This window comes from Typopeltis vanoorti, chromosome 24, assembly GCF_054136105.1.
Source record: "Typopeltis vanoorti isolate ZY-2024b chromosome 24, IOZ_Tvanoo_1.0, whole genome shotgun sequence".
Lineage (NCBI taxonomy): Eukaryota > Metazoa > Arthropoda > Arachnida > Uropygi > Thelyphonidae > Typopeltis > Typopeltis vanoorti.
In genome coordinates, this window is record NC_143572.1 from 21,692,969 (window position 1) to 21,714,882 (window position 21,914).

Here is a 21,914-nt window from a genome sequence, read left to right on the forward strand (position 1 = left end):
TTAGTGTTCCGACTAATTTCTTTCTTATTCCATATGAATTTATTCAATTGACTTCCCACGATACCAGCTTTGCTGATTCTGTTGTCTATTTCTATATTTAGTTTACCATCTTCAGTAAAAATTGTGCCTAAGTAGCTGAAATGTTTTACTTGTTCCACAGGTTCTCCATTCACAACACAGTTGACATTTTCAATGATTCTGCCTATTTTCATTGTCTTTGTCTTTTTATTGCTGACCTTCATACCATATCTATTACAACAGCTATTCAATTTAGTCAGAGAATCTTGCAGACTTGTAGCGGATTTATTTAGAAGTATAACATCATCCGCATAAAGCAAAGAGCTGACATTAACATCTCCAATTTTGATATCAGGTTTAATACCACATTCCTTCATAATGTGATCCATATAGATAATGAATAACAGAGGGAATAATGAACATCCTTGTCTCACACCAGATTTAACATTAAACCATCTTCCTGTACTTCCTTCAATTCTAACTGCTGACTCACAACTCAAATAAAGACTAAGTATTGCTTGATATAATGCCCCATTGACACCATATAACTGCAGCGTATTAAATAGCTTCTCTCTTGGCACCTTGTCATATGCCTCTTCCAAATCGACAAAACTTAAATACAGATCTTTGTTATATTCCCATGCTTTCTCGACTATTTGTCGTAAAGTGAAGATCTGATCCTGACAGCCTCTATTTGGCCTGAATCCAGCTTGTTCTTCACCAAGCTTTTCTTCCACAATTCTTCTCAACCGTTTCTCAAGTATACTTGCATAGATCTTGCCAGGAACACTCAGTAGGGAAATACCTCTGTAATTCTCACATTCAGTTTTATTTCCCTTTTTATATATGGGTACTATGAGAGCTCTACTCCAATCATCGGGAATTCGTCCCTCTGTCCAGGCTTTCTGAACTATGCAGTGCAGCCACTGTAAGACTCTTATACCACCATACTTCAGCATTTCTGGTCGAATATCATCTACTCCTGCTGCCTTTCCACATTTCAAGCCTTTGATGGCTTTTTCTACTTCAAGTATGGATATGTATTCCTGACTGCATGCCTGGTCAGTGTTTTTTATCACTGTGCTGTCATCACTGCTTGTTTCATTTAGCAGTTTTTCAAAGTAATTACTCCATACTTCAAGGATATCTTTTTCTCCTGTTTTCATATCACCTTTATCATCTCTAATTCCTTTTACAGCACTCTTTCCTCCATTCCTAAGCTTCTTCAACAACCTCCAGAATATTTTGCTACCTTCTTGATATTTATTTTCTATATTCTTGCCAAAGTCCTCCCATGACTTTTGTTTAGCTAGTTTTACACACTGTTTAGCTTTCTTACATTTGTCTCTGTATTCTGTAAGAGTAAAAGCTGACTTATTTGCCAGGAACTTTTGATATGCTTTCTTCTTTTCCTTCACTGCCTCTTTAACTTCCTGTGTCCACCAGGGAGTTCTGATTTTTTTATCTTTGCACACAACCTCACCACATGCCTCTCTGGCAGAATCAATCAATGTTTCCTTCAGAGTTTGCCACTGAATCTCCAAGGTTTGATTCCTGTTCTCAAACTCTTTCATTTTCTTTTCAATAATATTTCTGTATTTTAGTCTACAGTTTACATCTGAGAGCTGCTCAACTTTTATTCGCTTTAAAACTTTCTTACATGTTATTCTTTTCAATATGAAATTCAATTTTATCCTGCTCAAGACTAAATAGTGATCACTTCCAATTTCAAATCCTCTGTACACTCTGGTGTCCTGCACCAGGGAGAAAACATCACTATCAACAATAACATAGTCAATGAGACTTTTCTTATTCCTAGCCTCTTCTCTCCATGTGAATTTGTGCACATTTTTATGTTGGAACATGGTGTTAGTAATAACCAGTCCATGTCCTGAGCAGAAATCCAACAGAAATAGTGATCACTTCCAATTTCAAATCCTCTGTACACTCTGGTGTCCTGCACCAGGGAGAAAACATCACTATCAACAATAACATAGTCAATGAGACTTTTCTTATTCCTAGCCTCTTCTCTCTATGTGAATTTGTGCACATTTTTATGTTGGAACATGGTGTTAGTAATAACCAGTCCATGTCCTGAGCAGAAATCCAACAGATATTTGCCATTATTATTAGCTTTGTTCTTTTCTCCAAATTTTCCCAAAATATTTTTGTATGTCTCACAATCATTTCCTACTCTACTATTTAGATCCCCAACAAGGACCAACTTTTCCTTTTTCATTGTGTCAGTTGCTTTTTCTAAAGCCACAAAAAATTCCTCCACTTCTACCTTAGTAGAACCTTCTGTGGGACCATAGGCACAAATAAGCCTCATTGTCCAGTTCCCCATTCTCATATTTGCCCACATTACTCTACTTGAGACTGACTGCCATTCAAGAAGATTAGCCTCGTATTTTGTGTTGAATACTATGGCTACTCCTTCTTTTCCTTGATCGTTATTGCCTGAATATAACATTTTGTATTTATTGCTCAGAAAGATCTCACCAGTTTTGGTCTTTTTTGTTTCAGTCACCCCTATTATGTCGATCTGGTACTTATCTAATTCCTCAGCTAGCTCCATTTCTTTGCCATTCAGGCTTCTTACGTTGATGGTACCAATCTTTAACTCTGGTGATGTTGAGTTGGGGTTTGTTTTCAGATTTGTTCCAGTAGCTGACTTTTCGCTGTTCGCCCTGGTTCCCTGGCGAAAACAACGGGGGCCTTGTTTAACCGGGCGACGCCCCAGCCGGCATGAAATTTTGTCATGTTGTACCATCATTTTTTATTTTGGTTTAACCAATAAGAATACAATTTGGTCGGCTAAATCCCAAATTGCCAGCCCATCCTCGTTCGTTCAGTATCAAAGTAGATACCCAACAGGGTGCACCACGAGAAGGTGAGGATTGGACATTAGGTCAGAAGCCCTGGTCGGTTCTCCGCATTCCTTTAAAGGCTATGTGTAGGTCTCCTCTCAGTTATACAGCTTTGACCCAATAGATACTTGCTATTTCCAGCTTCCTAATTTTCTTATAAATTAATCTGTCAATTTTTAGGTCTTTGATATTGTTAGAGTTTGCATTTTGGTCTTTTATGATACTAATTGCATCATGCTATCTAGATTTTGGTTTTTCGTCTAAGTCTAGACAGATTGATGCAATTGAACTCCTGTTTTTTATAGTTACATGGTGATTAGCATTCATAGTAAAGAATTTATGGACACAAAAACACGTGTTGGAGTAATTACTTATAATTAAGAAAATAACACTAGACAAAAGTAAGATAAATCTAAATGCTTTAATTGTTTACCTCAGCCTGACCTCTGGTGAAAAAAAAAAAAAAATAAAAATAAAATTTTATATCAGAACTACATTAAACACATCGCTACAGTCTTCTTATATTAAAGTTTTCTTGTGTTGGAGTTCTGCCATCATGTTTTGGATGTATATAGGTTGCAGATGGGTCCTCCCGATTCTTGGAATTACTAATCTATCATTGTTTAGATTTGGATGATGTTCTAGCATCTCATAAGCTCCCTTGAACTTTCTTTCAAACCAGGTTATGGTGCCTTTCTAGTTGATTCTGTGACATGTTTGAAGTGCATTGTCTGACAGTCCTGTTTACTATAGTAGAGGAATTTAATGTGACATTTATGTTTGTCTTTTCTTATTGGGATGGTGCACCCTGTTTTCCCTCTATGTTTGTTAAGTTGCAGGTGCACTGAATTTTGTAAGCCCTAGGTGGCCAAGGTAGGGAAGGGGATGAAAAGTATCTTTGGCTGAGCTCCAGTATACTTCTTAATTTTGTAGGAGGTTTGAAGGTTGCCTTAATGTTGTATTTATGTAGTGTTCTGCCAATTTTTTTTGATATTCCCCTAATGTACGGTATGGCTATGGCATTCTTGTAATTTTTTTTGCTTTTAATGCTATTATTGTGGAGGATCTTGTGAACTGTTTTTTGTTTTAGCTATTTTTTATGTTTCTTCTTAATTTTTTATTGTTTCTTAATGCTTGGCTAATAATTTGATATTCTTTGTTCAGTGCCTGCTCTTTGAAGCAAAGTGTTAGGGCTCTGTATTTTAGGGTGCTAATGACCCCTAGTTTTTTGTTGGATGGTGGTATGAATTTTTATGTATGTATGGATGTATTGGCCTGTGTGTGTAGGTATGAATTTTTATGTATGTATGGATGTATTGGCCTGTGTGTGTAGGTTTGTTGTAGACCATGAATGAAAGGCAGCCTGAGGGAAGACGTGACAAGTGTGCCTAAAAAAAGAATATTAATTGTTTTCAGTCTTTATGGTAAATTGGATACATTTGTGTTATTTGTTCATGTGTCATGGCTGTGGGACTAAATGGCAAAAATATCAACATATCTGAGTCAGTAGCGCACTCAGAATTTAATCTTGGGGGGGGGGGGGGGGACTGAGTTGAGTAGATGATTTGAGAATACACACTACGACCTATGACTGAGCATCTGCAATGATCGTTAATTCATAAGTAGTATTGAAATAGAAGACATGACACAACATAAATAAAAAAGGAATGAATTTTAATTAGGAAAAGATTTTTTGGAAAATTTTCTAGTGTTTTTTTCCCTTTTTCTTTGGGGGATGGGGCAGGACCCCTTGGTCCCTCCTCTGGGTGTGCAACTGTCTGAGCCAGACTTTAGGTTGCCGAATCTAGAGCATGTCTCTCAAAGTCTTCCATGTAAAGGGTAACTATGGGGGGGAGTGAGCTCGTGGCTGTACCTTCTTTTTGCAGGTAGAAATTATTTTGCCACACGGAATACCTGGAGCAAAGTATATGGGAAAAGAGGGCCATGATATCGGGTATGATAAATATGTTCTGTATGAGAAGAATAGTATCATCGATCAGGACATGAGTGAAAAGGACAGTTATGTCAAAGCTGACTAATAAATCTTCGTCATTGAGTGTGATGTTTTTAATTTTTTTATGAAGTGTTGAGCATTTTTTATGTTGGAAAGGGAATGACCTTATTTTCCTTTAGTAATTGGAGTAATTCCTGCTGTCCTTACTAAGTTGCACATATTTTGAAATGAAGATAGAACAGTTGTAAAAGAGAATTTATATAGAAATTGAGGGAAATTTATTTCTTCAGTAGTATTTCCAGAAATTTAGATTCTCTTTAGTAAAATATTGCTTGGTGATAAGGAACAAATAGTATTCTATCGACAGAACTTAAGAAACAGTTTATCAAGTGGAAGAATTGTTTTATACAAACTCATTGTTTGTATAAAACTCTTGGCACAGAACTCAAGTCAGATGCCAAGATTTTCTTTTTGGTTGTTTTCTGAATCAAGATAAATTTGTGGTGTGGTTTTATACTGAAGCCTGTTGAGATGGGAAATGTTTATTCTTTTTTGTTTTCAAATTAAGAAAGATTCCTTTTTGAAGATGGATGCTTGTTTTGAATTAGGCAAGGAGTTCTCACTTGAACTGATTGCATGCTTGTTCATCCTACCTGCACAAGGAGAGTGCCATTAAGCTTACTCAGCAGTTTGTAGTGAGTGTCTGCATGTGCAGACACCCACAGAGCAGTGCAACTCAAGTAATAATTATAGTGGAGAACTAAGTTTTCTAAAGCTTGAAGATAAAGAAATGATTTAGCTTTCTTTGTCAGTCAAATTGAAAACTTAATTTAAAAAGTGTTTATGTGAGAGAAAAAGTATCTCTAATGAAAAACTTTTTAAATCAAATTTTTATGTAAATATATTTATAATTTTTTTATTTTTATATTAGTTAAACAGGATTTATTTTTTCTTTGTATTATAATTATTATTGAAACTAAGATAAGTGAATATAATAAATGAGATTTGTTTATGATTTGGAGAAACATACTCTTTTAATGTAAATGCATTTTGACATACTGGAAAGAAACTATTTAGATGCAGTAGTAAAAATAATATATCTTGTTTTTATTATTTATTTATTTAAAAATTAAACATTTTCATTTTTAATATCATTCTTATGCTGATACTAACTGTTCACTTTCTAATTTTCTTCAGAACTATATTTGTGGTTGTAGTCATGAGTTAAGTGCTTTATTTCAAACCCAACTTTCAGATCTGTAAGTTGAAATTGATTTGAAAACTGTCTTTTTATACTGCAAAGTTTAATTTCCATAAATTTATTCATTTGACTCTCTCCATACTAGCTTTGTTTATTCTGTTATCTATTTTGATATTTAATTTGATATCTTTACTAAAAATTGCACCTAAATTGGTCATATTTTACTTATTCTATATGTTATTCATTGAGAATGCTCTTGATATTTACACTGTGTGTCCTGTATTTAGGGTTAGGTGCTGGTTGAAGCTCATGTTAAGGTTTAACGGAGTGAAAACAACACAAATAAAGACTTAAACACAGGTGTGATGGTTCTAGTATTTCATCTGTCAGACATCATCATCAGGGATATAATATGAGAATTGTAATGATTCACACACACACTGTATGCCTAACTATCATATTTTTTATATTTTCTTTGTTCTGTTTATTATTAGTTTTTGTTCTTTTACTGATTTTCACACAAAATTTATTACAGAAATTATTCAGTTTTGTTAAGTAAGCAGTTCTGAAGATTAATCTAATTTGCGGAGTATAGCATTTGCACTAAGTGAAAGCTGAGTCAAATTTAATATCAAATTTTGATTTCAAATTAAATTTGAAATATGATTAATTTGATTTTCAAGTATTGATATCGAATTTAATACCATTTACCATGACAACATGATCTTGTATCATGTAGAGATGCATGTGCATCTTTCATCAAATTTTATATCTGACCATCTTTGAATTATAACTTCTGATGTACAACTTAGGTGTAAACATATTAGCTATATTATTCTGTTATAAGGTAAATTTATGCAGTATAATTGTAGCAGTTTGGACAATTTTTCTCTTGGCACTTTAGTATGTTGTTATATTTCCATAATTTCTTAGCTATATGTCTTTAATTTAAAGACATAGTTGAGAAATTATGGAAATATTTGTTCCCCCACCCCCCCATGTCTGTCCTAAATCCAGTTTGTTCTTCCCTTTTGACATTTATCTTAGCCTCAAGTATGCCTGCATAAATCATACCTTTTCATGGATGGGTATTCTGATGCTCAGCTCTATTTGAAATTTGATCCTCTGACCAGGCCTTCTTAATTATGCAGTGTAGCAGCTGTGCAAACTTTTATACTATCACATTTGAGTATTTCTGATGAAATGTTATCTCTTCCAGCTTTTCTGTACTTCTGATTTCTGACAGCTGTCTTATCCATTACTGAAATGTATCCATAACATAATTCAGTTTTAACACTATTCTTGATACCTTATCTCATTTAATAATTTTTCTAAGTAATTGCCAGACATCTAAAATATACTTGTCTTTAGTTTTTATGTTGCCTTTATCATTCTGATTCCTTTTATGCTAATACTCTTTTCCTCCATTTCTTCAGGCTTTTTTATAATCTCCAGAATATTTTATCATTCATTATATTTATTTTCAATGCTGTTTAGTCTCCTCATGAATTTTCTTTAGTTAATTTTACGCAAAGCTTTCTTATGTTTTTTTTTGTAATCTTTACAGATATGTGCTAATAGGCTACTTGCCAGAAATGTTTTATGTCGTTTCTTTTTTTTTTTCAAAACTACCTTTTTAACTTGTGAATTCACCATGAGGTTCTGATTTTTGTGACACTAATAACAATTTAGGACCACATCGTTTAATTTATATTTATAGCTTTCTTTTTTATCTCCTTTGAAACTGACCACATTTTGCATTTAATAGAAACAATTTGAGTTTTATGGTAAAAGTTTTCTGAATTGCAGGATTAACTGATTTAATGCATATATTACGTTTTCTTCCCTTATATATCTCTGTGAATATTTTTCCATGTGCTGCTAAATTTAGCGTATGCACTTCTTGCATTTTGAATACTAGTTGCTCCACCATCTCTGAATAAAATACTACTGAGATACATAAAATTTCAAAGCTTCAGTTTTTTTCATTTTCAGTGCTTGGTACTGTGTTTTTTATCTTCTCATTTCTTTCATTCTGTTTGTCTTTATTTTTAAAGTAAATTTTGTGTGATTCTTCTTGTAATATGCACAGTTTATTTAGGATATCTGTATGTCTGTGACTAGGAGACATACAGATAGGCATCTCAAATTTTATTTAAAAGAAATCCCTTTTAGAAATTGTTTTGATTGTGAGTCACCCCTTAGCTACTGCTAGTGATGATTTAAGGGCATTGTGATGAGTATGAGAATTGATGTCCCTTAACTCATTATTGCCTGAAATAGTTTTATGGAAAAATTTTTCTGAATTGCAGGATTAACTGCAGGAGAAGAAAACTTTACTTACATGTGCCAAAGAAATTTTTGATAATATTTCCTTGATATATTTTTCTTGTTCTAAAACATATTCTAACATTAGTGTAAATAAGGGAGATAACTGACATTCCCATAGTACTCTGGATGTGGTACAACACAAAATCTTTAAACATTTTCAAGCAATCTTTTTAAATAAATATTACAAATAATTATATTGTAATAAATGGATGCATTTTAGGATTAAGATTATTATTAAGATATACAAAGAAAATTAATGCATTACTTATTTCAAATAATATAATAACTTAAACATTACTCATTGATCATTTCATTTTTGTTAGGGCTTTTAATATTTCAACATGTTTTAGTCTTATAATACTTTTGCATTTAAAATATATATCCTCAGTCCATTGCTTAGACTAAAATCTGTTATTTTAGTGTTTTATTATTTGTTATTTTAGCAAAATTATAAACACACACAGTTATGTGTGTGTGTGTGTGTGTATGTGTGTGTGTGTGTATGTGTGTGTGTGTGTGTTTATATATATGATATGCTACATCTGTTTTAATGCATTATATATTGAATTTGCATTTGCAGTAAACATGGAAGTCGATAAAACCCATGAAAAGTACAATTCCAAGACTAAGACTAACAAATATGGAAATTATCCTGTTTGGATGAACCAAAGGGCTATTAAAAAATTTAAGGCTATCAAAGGTAAAGGAACAAAAAAAGGAAAAAAGAAGAATAATTGGTGAAATGTAAATTGTTCTGTATTTAATAAAGAATTTTTAGTGAAGATTCTTGCTTTGTTAATTTTAAAAATTTTATTCATTAATAAAACCAAAGTGAAACAAAAATTTAGATAAGATCTTTCTGGTAATCTAGTTTGAAAGGCTACTTCATGTTTAGTCAGGAATAATATAATAATTTGATTCCTCATTACTTGATTGACTACTTTTATTAAATACTATAAAAATACCAGAAACATATTTAGAAAAATTGAAGGTTGTTTTATCTTTTAAATGTGATCATTAATCTACTTTAGATATAGCAGAAGACTACTATAGCTCGGTAGATTTTGATGAAACACTTTAGTTGGTAACATCTGGATTCATATCTTCTCTAGGATCTTTAACTTCTCAACATTTAAAAATAAATAAATAAATAAAAAAGAAGTCTGGACTCTGAAGCAAGAAAATGTATTTACTTTCAAACAAATAATTTAACAAGTAATAAAATTTCTGTATATATTTAACTTGGTCACTGTTTCACTTTAATTATTTAATTCAACACGTCCCCCCCCCCCCCAAATGCATATGGCAGGATAGATTTTGCCAAAATAAATTGCTATGAACATAGTTCAGAAATTCTGTTGGTGATTATTTTACATGTGAAATAAGTCTCACTTGTGCAAGGATAAGAAGTATTCTATGCAGTGCAGTCCTTTTCTTTGGAGTAGGAACTATTTTCTCCACATAGTTATTAACTGTGTGCAGGCAACTTCCACATAGTTATTAAATGAAAGTTAATAACTCAGCCTGCCTAACTGAGGTGCAGTGGCAAATTCTCCATGCTTGCTCATTAATTGAGAAAGAAGTAATATTTTGTTAATAAGTGCATGCATTTATAAGCATTCCATTTCGGCTTTTATTTTTGTAGACAGAAGACGTTTTAAGCTTGCGCAGTAATAATTGAGCTTTACATTGTGTATCGAAGGCCGATGCTAGTCAAGCTACCTTGGTTTGCTGGGTTGCGGGAACATCCAGTTCCTCGCTTCAGCACTGTGATTTCATGCGCGTGCATAGTCATTTCCGCTCCCTCCACGTCATCTCACCCTGTCGCTTAAACACAGGCCATATGCAGTCCAAGTAGCTCTAGCCAGTGAGCTTCAGCCAGCCTTTACAGTGTGCGTGTTGCTTGGGAATATTTAGTTACAACCAACTTTTTATGACTATGTTATTGACCACTTCATAAAGAAGAACCATAGGATAGAATTTGTATTCAAGTAACTAAATTGAAAAAGATAGAATATCATTTGTAAAATAAATGTATTTATATGATTAAATGTACATACATTTCTAAATATAGGTAACCCTCATATAACATGTTACTTATACAACACGGTTTCGATATAACACACGGTCTAAAATTGTAGTAACCCTTGTTGAACGCGGTACTTATACAACACGGTTCCGATAAAAACACAGTCTACAAATTGTAGTAACCCTTTATCTTTTCATATGTTTTTCACTGCACGACTTAAAAATCAAATTTTATCTTTGTTAAATTTGTGTCTGACTGTATCCTGCATGTAATTATAAGTAGCGAATTTATATTTAGGGGAAATACTCTTTAGCACGCATGCACCTCAATTGTTAATGTATAAAACGTTTATTGTAGAAAATTGTCCTTGTTTCTGCCAGGAAAGTATATTAAAAATCATAAGTGTCAAGCTGAGCACTTTATTTTCTTGTGAGTTACATACAATATGTAATGCTTGCTTTTTTGTGTAAAAAATTATTTTTATAGTAATGGCCACAAACTGCAATGAAAAGGAAAAACTAACATTGAAAACAAAATTAATTTCTCTCGAAGAAAAATATTCAAAATCTTGGATCGGTCGAAAAATTGAGAAAAACCAGGAGTTTTTGCAGGGACTTTGAATTTAAATGAATCAACAATTCGAACAATCAAACAAAATGAACATAAAATCCGAGAAAGTGTTTATTGCTGGGTCAACGATAAGTGTAAAGCGATTTGCTCGTGTACGCGATATTCTAATGGAAAAATGGAGAAATCTCTAATGATTTCGATAGAAGATTGCACCTCAAAAGAAAATTCCTATGGATGGAAATCTTATTAAACAAAAAAACTTTCAAAGTTTATATACATTTATAGTGCAGACTGAAATTTTCATTTTGAAAAATGAAAGATCAGCTCCTGGATTCAAAGTTTCCAGAGATAGAATTATTCTACTGTTTTGTAGTAATGCATCAGGTGATTACATGACAAAACCAGTGTTTATTAACCAATCCTTGTGCTATGAAAGATTAAAATATGCACTATTTTATTTTGCCTAAAACATTTATGCATTATGTGCAATGAAGTTTAAGTACAATTTGTAATTTTTATACTATGTATTTGTTTCATTTTTTTTGAGGCTTTAGAAAAAGCAACTGACACAATGAAAAAGGAAAAGTTGGTCCTTGTTGGGAATCTAAATAGTAGAGTAGGAAATGATTGTGAGACATACAAAAATATTTTGGGAAAATTTGGAGAAAAGAGCAAAGCTAATAATAATGGCAAATATCTGTTGGATTTCTGCTCAGGACATGGACTGGTTATTACTAACACCATGTTCCAACATAAAAATGTGCACAAATTCACATGGAGAGAAGAGGCTAGGAATAAGAAAAGTTTCATTGACTATGTTATTGTTGATAGTGATGTTTTCTCCCTGGTGCAGGACACCAGAGTGTACAGAGGATTTGAAATTGGAAGTGATCACTATTTAGTCCTGAGCAGGATAAAATTGAATTTCATATTGAAAAGAATAACATGTAAGAAAGTTTTAAAGCGAATAAAAGATGAGCAGCTCTCAGATGTGAACTGTAGACTAAAATACAGAAATATTATTGAAAAGAAAATGAAAGAGTTTGAGAACAGGAATCAAACCTTGGAGATTCAGTGGCAAACTCTGAAGGAAATATTGATTGATTCTGCCAGAGAGGCATGTGGTGAGGTTGTGTGCAAGGATAAAAAAATCAGAACTCCCTGGTGGACACAGGAAGTTAAAGAGGCAGTGAAGGAAAAGAAGGAAGCATATCAAAAGTTCCTGGCAAATAAGTCAGCTTTTACTCTTACAGAATACAGAGACAAATGTAAGAAAGCTAAACAGTGTGTAAAACTAGCTAAACAAAAGTCATGGGAGGACTTTGGCAAGAATATAGAAAATAAATATCAAGAAGGTGGCAAAATATTCTGGAGGTTGTTGAAGAAGTTTAGGAATGGAGGAAAGAGTGCTGTAAAAGGAATTAGAGATGATAAAGGTGAAATGAAAACAGGAGAAAAAGATATCCTTGAAGTATGGAGTAATTACTTTGAAAAACTGCTAAATGAAACAAGCAGTGATGACAGCACAGTGATAAAAAACACTGACCAGGCATGCAGTCAGGAATACACATCCATACTTGAAGTAGAAAAAGCCATCAAAGGCTTGAAATGTGGAAAGGCAGCAGGAGTAGATGATATTCGACCAGAAATGCTGAAGTATGATGGTATAAGAGTCTTACAGTGGCTGCACTGCATAGTTCAGAAAGCCTGGACAGAGGGACGAATTCCCGATGATTGGAGTAGAGCTCTCATAGTACCCATATATAAAAAGGGAAATAAAACTGAATGTGAGAATTACAGAGGTATTTCCCTACTGAGTGTTCCTGGCAAGATCTATGCAAGTATACTTGAGAAACGGTTGAGAAGAATTGTGGAAGAAAAGCTTGGTGAAGAACAAGCTGGATTCAGGCCAAATAGAGGCTGTCAGGATCAGATCTTCACTTTACGACAAATAGTCGAGAAAGCATGGGAATATAACAAAGATCTGTATTTAAGTTTTGTCGATTTGGAAAAGGCATATGACAAGGTGCCAAGAGAGAAGCTATTCAATACGCTGCAGTTATATGGTGTCAATGGGGCATTATATCAAGCAATACTTAGTCTTTATTTGAGTTGTGAGTCAGCAATTAGAATTGAAGGAAGTACAGGAAGATGGTTTAATGTTAAATCTGGTGTGAGACAAGGATGTTCATTATCCCCTCTGTTATTCATTATCTATATGGATCACATTATGAAGGAATGTGGTATTAAACCTGATATCAAAATTGGAGATGTTAATGTCAGCTCTTTGCTTTATGCGGATGATGTTATACTTCTAAATAAATCCGCTACAAGTCTGCAAGATTCTATGACTAAATTGAATAGCTGTTGTAATAGATATGGTATGAAGGTGAGCAATAAAAAGACAAAGACAATGAAAATAGGCAGAATCATTGAAAATGTCAACTGTGTTGTGAATGGAGAACCTGTGGAACAAGTAAAACATTTCAGCTACTTAGGCACAATTTTTACTGAAGATGGTAAACTAAATATAGAAATAGACAACAGAATCAGCAAAGCTGGTATCGTGGGAAGTCAATTGAATAAATTCATATGGAATAAGAAAGAAATTAGTCGTAACACTAAATTAGCTGTATACAAGACTGTGTTCAAACCAATTTTAAGTTATGGATCTGAGAGCTGGGTCAGAAGTAAAACACTTGACCAAAGACTAGAGACTGCAGATATGAGAGTCCTGAGAAAGATTAGAGGCATGAACAGATGGTATCAATGGCAATATCATATTAAAAATGAGGATATTAGGAAAGAACTTGACATTGTCAGCATCCAGGAATGCATTAGCAGAGCTAATCTCAGATGGTATGGTCACTTAAATAGAATGGGAGAGGAAAGATTAGCAAAACAAGTGTTCTCTGCCAGGTTGGCAGGAAAACGACCCACAAGAAGACCAAGATATCGGTGGATTGATACGGTACAAAGTGCCTTAGACGATAGAAATATAAGATCTGATAATGTTGGAGTCTTGACAAGGATATTAGGATATTAGGAAATTAGTTGGATATTAGGAAAGAACTTGACATTGTCAGCATCCAGGAATGACGATAGAAATATAAGATCTGATAATGTTGGAGTCTTGACAAGGATATTAGGAAATTAGGATATTAGGATATTAGTTGGATATTAGGAAAGAACTTGACATTGTCAGCATCCAGGAATGCGTTAGCAGAGCTAATCTCAGATGGTATGGTCACTTAAATAGAATGGGAGAGGAAAGATTAGCAATATAAGAAATATTAGCAATATAAGAAAGATTAGCAATATAAGAAATATTAGCAATATAAGAAAGATTAGCAATATAAGAAATATAAGATCTGATAATGTTGGAGTCTTGACAAGGATATTAGGAAATTAGGATATTAGGATATTAGTTGGATATTAGGAAAGAACTTGACATTGTCAGCATCCAGGAATGCGTTAGCAGAGCTAATCTCAGATGGTATGGTCACTTAAATAGAATGGGAGAGGAAAGATTAGCAAAACAAGTGTTCTCTGCCAGGTTGGCAGGAAAACGACCCAGAGGAAGACCAAGATATAGGTGGATTGATACGGTACATAGTGCCTTAGACGATAGAAATATAAGATCTGATAATGTTGGAGTCTTGACAAGTAACAGACTGATTTGGAGGAAAATTGTAGATAGGAAGTTAGTAATGATGTAATTTTTTCATGTAGTACTGTCATATCCTGTACACCCCTTGAGGGTACATGGCAGGAATTTGATGATGATGATAATGTATTTGTTTCATAGTTTGTTTTCTTAACTTACATGAATTACCTGAATTAAATAAAAATATATTTTTTGTTGGATATGTCGTTGTTTATATAATTAAAAAAAAAAAAAAAACCATTTCAGAACCTAACCTTACTTTTTCTATGTGATTTGAGACTCGCATAACGTGATTTATATAACGTGGCATTTCTGAGGAACATAACATCTGTGTTATATGAGGGTTACCTGTACATAGTTTTAAATGGTCAGTAATTCATTATTCCGCTAATCAGACTTCAATCACACCTCTCATTCCCTGAGTGATAACAAGGGCAAGCATGAATTTCAAGACTAGCATTTGCCCCTGCTGAGATGATGAGTTATTCTTTTACTCTGTTAACAGAGAAGAATAAATGTTAATTAGGAACAAAAGTCACGAAAGCTGTTAATTACCAGTTTGCATTTTTAGCATTTTTTTTTCTTAAGTGATTCAATAAACATTAAGATGAGCCATTGCCAGCTGCTCGTTTCTAAGAATTTATAAATACAAATTATGTATTTATTTTTATGATCTATGTGCCAGTGCAGTGCTATATTTCATTGAAAGCTTTACATTGTAAATAAATAAAGAGAAAAGGGTAGTTAACATAACAAACTTTACAAATTAATTGCAGTTAATGTTCACCTGCTTTGATTTTATTGATGATAAACAACATAAAAACCCTGTAAACTTATCTGAATAAATCAGATAAATTTGTAGTCTTGCTTTATTGTGAACTATCCTATTCATTAATGTAAGAAGCAGTGTAACAGTGAGATAGTGCTTGACAAATGTGGACCATGCTTTATATGCTGGCATTCAGAAATTTAGGTCCTTAGCCTAGGTGTAGTGAGCCTTGCAAAAATTCTATTCTCAGTACTTGAATTACCAAGGATGAACTTTTTTTTTTTTAGGCTGTTTTTTCCAAATTTCACTATCCACTCAATTGTGAACCCAGATAAGGTATAGAACCTTTGATACCCAATTGTATCAGATTTTTATTTTATTTATGTTGTTATCACTCGTGGAAGGTTGTAAGCATTAGATAATCCTGAAATCCTGTTCTAGAGACGAAAAACTGTCTTCAAGCTGCTTCAGACATCCATTAAAAAAGGATGTCTGGTGGTTTCACACTAAATGACAAAAATTGTCTATCATTATTCATCTACCTGCCTTCACAAAGACAACCAAGGACTTAAATAGCTTTCATGTTTTTTAAGTAGTTACTTATCAAGGCAGCTTAGAAATAGAACCGTACTTATACTTTTCAGGGGGTGGGGGGGCACAAGAGTGCTTCACCTCTCACCTTACAAAATTAATAAAGACAAATAAAAACAATCAATATATATATAACAAACCTTCATCACATTTATTAAAAAAACTTTAAGTATTTTTAATAATACATATCAAACACAAATGTCAAACTAGCTCTAAATAAAGACACTACAAAATGCTTTTTTCCTAGACTTCTCTTTTGCAAATGTATCAATAATATCACCATAATTCAAATTATTCACATAATTTTCAATAAATAATAGTGATAAATCTGACATTTTATGATGCAAAGAGTTTTATAAATTTTTCACCCTTTTAAGAACAGAAAACGAACTTTACCTGTTTGTTGCATGAGTGCAAACAGGTCATCGACACAAAAAATATATGAAAACAAATAGCATTTGTATTCTTGTTTTGAAAAAAAAAGGCATATGATCTATTTAGATATTGACTTGAAGCAATAACACCCTTTTGCTGAGCATATAATATATACTATATTCACTATAATATATAATATATACATATTATAGTGAATATAGGAAATTTAACAGAAAACAATCATAATTTTTTTGTGTTCAGTTTTATACTTTTAATTCTTTAATTATAAATCTTATTGTTTGGGGCCATTAATTTGGCCCTGCTTTTTTTGGGGGCTTCCCTCAGCTAAAGACTCGTGTGCCTATGCATAAATATGGTCCTGCTTAGAAATGAAGATATGGACAGTCTTTCTCTATTTGTTGAATAGCGTGAATGTGCATGTAACTCTAGAAGGAAATTGTGTTATTATCTTAATGTTTCAGAAGTATATGAGTTGTAGCTATATTTTTGTAAATATTTGGATCCGTGTTATTTTATATTAAAGTGAAAATGTGTGAATGAACAAGTTTCCAAACAAAGTTTTCATAATTTTTAATTTGTTTGTTTTATTTGTTTAATAAATAATTCACGTAGTTTTCTAAAAAAAAAAAAAAAAAAGTAGACTATAATTCATATTGGGGATGCAAATTTGTGCATTATTAGAACGTATATAAGATTATATGCTTTAGCAAAGTGGATAGAAATTTTATAATGAAGCACTAAGCTAATAGGGGGATATCATTATCTGTAGTCAATAGGATATAGGATGGTCTACAAGCCAAGATAGAATAGTGTCTTAACATAAGTATACGTACATTCATCTACAATAAGGTGGTGCAAGTCAACTGGTTATACAACGTGGCCACAGAAAGGATCTTATAAATATAATCTCCACATTAGTATCATATGTTGGCTAAGCATTATATAATATGCGAGCCCTGCTCTAGAGACTAAATATTATTTTTATAAACATCAGGTTTACGATAAGCAAGGTGGCTATAGATGTGATGTGGTGATGCCAGAAAAGGCTAGAAGTGCAAGCATAAAGAGAGAAATATTATCTTGACTGGAGGTCTTAGTATTATCAATGGAGACACTTCAAAAGTACCTCACATTAGAGAATGATGATTGGAGGGCGTGGCAATGAACCACTCTTCTACAATCATTTCGCACAGTTCATGCATCACTTGTCACCCATCCTCCTTTCCAGAACAATCGCGTGTTACTAAGAAATGACCTTTGCGATAACGAATCTTCCGCCGACTTCCATTTGCGACGTTTCTAGAACTTCTCCAAAAATATAAACATTCGTAGCCAGACTGTTTGATCAGTTCAGTTATTGACTGAGTATAAGTAAGTGCGTTGTCTTTAATTGTGATTCTTTTCAAGTCGTTTTTTTTTATTTAATGTTTAACGTAGTTTCAGTTATTATTGTCAGTGATTTTTAAGCATGTCAGTTATGGATCAGTGGTTGAAAACAGGAATGGTTAAAAAAACAAAACGATGGGGATTATAACCCATCACCAAGTACTTCTCAACACGTGTCCGAGGCTACTAGTAAAAAGGCACGTGCCTCAGGTACTACATAAAAGAAAAGAAAATACTGTGAAGAGTATATTAAATATGGGTTTTAATTTGTAGGGAATGACTGTCTTAACCCTTTGTGTGTTGTGTGTGTGAGGAAGAATTATTCAACGGTTACATGAAACCCTCTCTACTCATGCGGCATTTAGAAACTAAATGCCGCATGAGTAGAGATGTTTTTATACATCCTATGTATAAAAACAAAGAAATACATTATTCTGCTGCATTCATAGACAAACTCTTGCATCCAAGCCTCTTCCTAGTGAACTGAAAAACATTCTTGAGGAGGCTGTAAAAGTTGTAAATTTTACTAAGTCACAACCACAAAACTGCAGATTGTTTAAAGCGCTGTGTGAAGAAATGAACAGCCTTCACAGCACATTACTTTTGCATACGGAAGGAAGGTGGCTATCTCGTGATAAAGTACTTACACGGCTGTCTGAACTTAGACATGAAGTCCAGTGTTTCATGACAGTGATTGGCTTCAAAGTCTTGCATATTTATGAGATATTTTTCTAGAAATAAACTCAACTTGGGACTTCAGCTCATTCACTATATTCTAAGTAAACGAAAATTGAATCAATGATTAAAAAAAACTGGACTTTTGGAAAGCGTGTATTGAAAGAGTTCAGCCTGAGGTTTTTGAAACTCTGCACAACTTCTTATCTGAGAATGACTTGCATCTATCCCAAAACGTGAAAGAGAATATTTTAAGTCACTTGGAAGGTCTCAAAGTGTCCTTTTATAAGACGTCCATCAACGTGGAAAAGAAAACAATTGGATTGCAGATCCCTTCAAAGAAGCTAAGCTATCAATCAATGAAAAAGAGCAGTTAATCGAACTTTCAACCGATTCTTCTTTAAATTCTGATCTTAAAAGAAAGCATCTTATTACCTTTTGGGTAGATGTCAGTGAGGAATACGAACAGCTCAGTGAGAAGGCACTCAAATACCTTGCCATTTACTAATATTGAACTAGTGGAAAGAGCTTTTTCTTCTTACACCTTCATAAAAAATAAGTACTGTAACAAGCTTAATGCAAGTCCGGATTTAAGACTGTATCTTGCATCTTTTGAGCCTGATTTCAAGAAACTGCATCAAAGCAAGCTCAACGATCGCACCAACAATGTTTCAATCGGCTAGTGATCTGTATACCAATTATTACAGACTTTTCAGATAACACAAATAAATATTATTAATAATAAATCAAAAGTTTGTTAAATGCTAGTTCATCATTATCAATATTTAACATGAATCTATACTTATTTCTGTGTTACGAATATTGTAAAATTAAATCTGTGATTTGTACTTTTAGTGTAGTAATTTGCCTTTCCCAACTCATTACCTCATTTCCACTATTTTACATTAAGATAGGCACTGAACAAAAGTGTCAGTATTTAAAAACAGCTATTTTAAAAACAAGAGCTACAATTTATAGAAATGGGTTAAAAAGGGGGTACACAAGCGAAAAAAAGTTGAGAACCACTGGTCTATGCTATACAAATATTGTGAGGAAACAAACATATTAATATATATATATTTTTTAATATGATTTTTCAAAGAAGAAAAATTTTGAGGACAAGACGAATGCTAAAGAAGATACAAAGAATGAAATGGATTAGGCATTTTGGCAAATATATTTGGCATTTTCCAAGTTTCTGGAACATGCTAACATTGCTGATGGTAAATGAAAGCTGCTTACTTTTGCAGTGGTCTATGTGAAACAAATATAAATGGTGCAAATTAGTGGTCTGGTAACTAAATAGCTAGAACTGTTAGCACAACAGAATATTATTTGTCAGAAAAACCAAACTTGGGATATGAATATATCATTATTATTATTGTATGGGCATTATTAAGTCCAATAAGACATATTTTGTCTTATTGATCTTAATCTTACACCAAACAGCTTCAAATGAACAGCCATCTCCTGTTCTTTTTGGCTGCAGTTCATCTGCTATCGTCAGCAGTATCTCCCCCCCCCCCCCACACACACACGCGCCACACTCTATCTTCCCTGAGAATACGCTGGTGTCCAAAACCTAAGGATGAAGATGAACAGTGTTTCTGAAGATTACAATCGCAAATTCAGAAGAATCAGGTTATGGACTATGACGATTTCGAGTAGAAAGTGGATACACATTCAAATTTTATGAATGTTTACCAGCTTTCACGTAGCTTTTCAAATCGATGGAATGTGTTCCAGATTTGCTAAGAGGTCACCCTCTCTCTACCATGGAACATGAAGGCAGATTTGGGTTATAACAGCAAAATATAATTGACACGCCACGTCAGGTTAGTTTAATTCAAGCATACGTGGATATCTCGACAAACTGTGGCAAGATGTCTGTGACAAGTAGGTCTATATACAATAAAATCTCACTTAACCGGCAATACCAAAACAACGGCACTTTCGAAAGATCTAAATTTAAGCCCATGAAATAAGAAAAATATGCAACGGACTTGCATTCTAGCAAGATTTGCCGAGCAATGTTCATCTATGTCAGCACATGATGCTATGAAACTTCATTGAATACACAGTGAATTTTTAAAGCTTCGGAAACAATCTTGTAAGCAGGCAGACATTCGAAGTTATGTTATGTCGTCACACTAAGAAATTCACAACTTTCATGTGATAATACGTACAGTAATGCTTAAATTTCTACACATGGCATCGCAAAACATGAACAGGTCAGTTCTCGAAATATATATTAAATTATCCGGCAAAATCTCATGTCCGGAATCGGCGAAGTCCCGTTGTTGCCGATTAAGAGAGATTCTACTGTATCTTAAAGCCTGTAGTCTGTCCCTTTATACAGCTCATCGTAGAGTATGTTTTCAATGGCGTTTATCTCCATAAAAATTGGACAAGACACCAATGGGCTAATGTACTCTTTACAGATGAGAGTCGTTTTAGTTCTTTCCTCCAACTCTAAATGACACTTGATCTGCCATGAAAGTGGTACTGCCTACCATCACGTGAATGTTCTTGAAAGGGATAGATACGCCAGTGCAGGGGTGTGTATTATGCTTAATGAACGCACCGAGCTACAAGTGCTGGAAAAAGGGACTGTGACTGGTGAACAATATTGCAACGAAGTTCTTCAACGTCACGTTCAATTGTTTCATGATGCTGTCGCTGAAGAATGAATGAATCATTTTTTATGGATGCCAGTAGAGCCACATCACATCGTACACGAGTGATGCAGCAGTGAAGTATCTTGCAAGTATCTCCACAGCAGTGGAGATACTTGCAAGTACTTCTGGAGACCGAAGCTATTAATCGAATCGAATGGCCAGCACGTTCTCCAGATCTCAACCCCTTAGAATAATAGGGAGATATATTACTGCTCAAAACAAAATTTCCCTCCAGAAAAAGAAACAACGCCTTATCCTTTATTTGAAGGAGGAGTGGGCCAGTTTGCCTCACTCCTGAATCACTTGGTGCTAAGCATTGTACGACATTGTGAGAGCGGCATCGCAGTTCGGAGCGGACATGTTTCATACTGAAATGTCACTCCGCATAGATTTCTGTAAGCACTGTACATTAATTCCTTAACTCCTTAGTTAAAGAATTAATTCCTTAGTAAATTTATAACTTTAGTCAAAAACGTATTGCAGTTCAATTTGTATGAAATTTACAATACATTTTTGTGTAATAATATAATTTATTAATATGCCAGCCTACTCCCCGTATACGGAAATAAAAAGGCGTTAGCTGATTTTTTAATATGCCAGCAATAAATTTGTTCACATTTGGCTGTAGTCATGAAACTATTTTCATGTACGTGTAAAAATGTAGTTTATTCCTTAGTTTTTGGCACCAGTGTACTAAAACCTTCATATTCTATTCCTATAACTACATCATCTGTTTGCCAAGTCTCACTAATGCATATAACTTTCGACCAGGTTGCAGT

The 21,914-nt window shown here is 33.6% G+C and overlaps 1 protein-coding gene across 2 annotated transcripts in view; it reads left to right on the forward strand.

The window, feature by feature from the left end:
- The window catches only part of LOC150092991 (protein LLP), a 35,891-nt gene extending 26,735 nt beyond the window's left edge, over window positions 1-9,156 (forward strand). For both annotated transcript variants that reach the window (XM_090413849.1, XM_090413850.1), the window contains exon 4: window positions 8,955-9,156. In XM_090413849.1, coding sequence (XP_090269975.1) covers window positions 8,955-9,115 — 161 coding nt within the window. In that variant the 3' untranslated portion in view covers window positions 9,116-9,156. The remainder of the gene's footprint in view (window positions 1-8,954) is intronic.
- The last annotated feature ends 12,758 nt before the right edge of the window (window positions 9,157-21,914 follow it).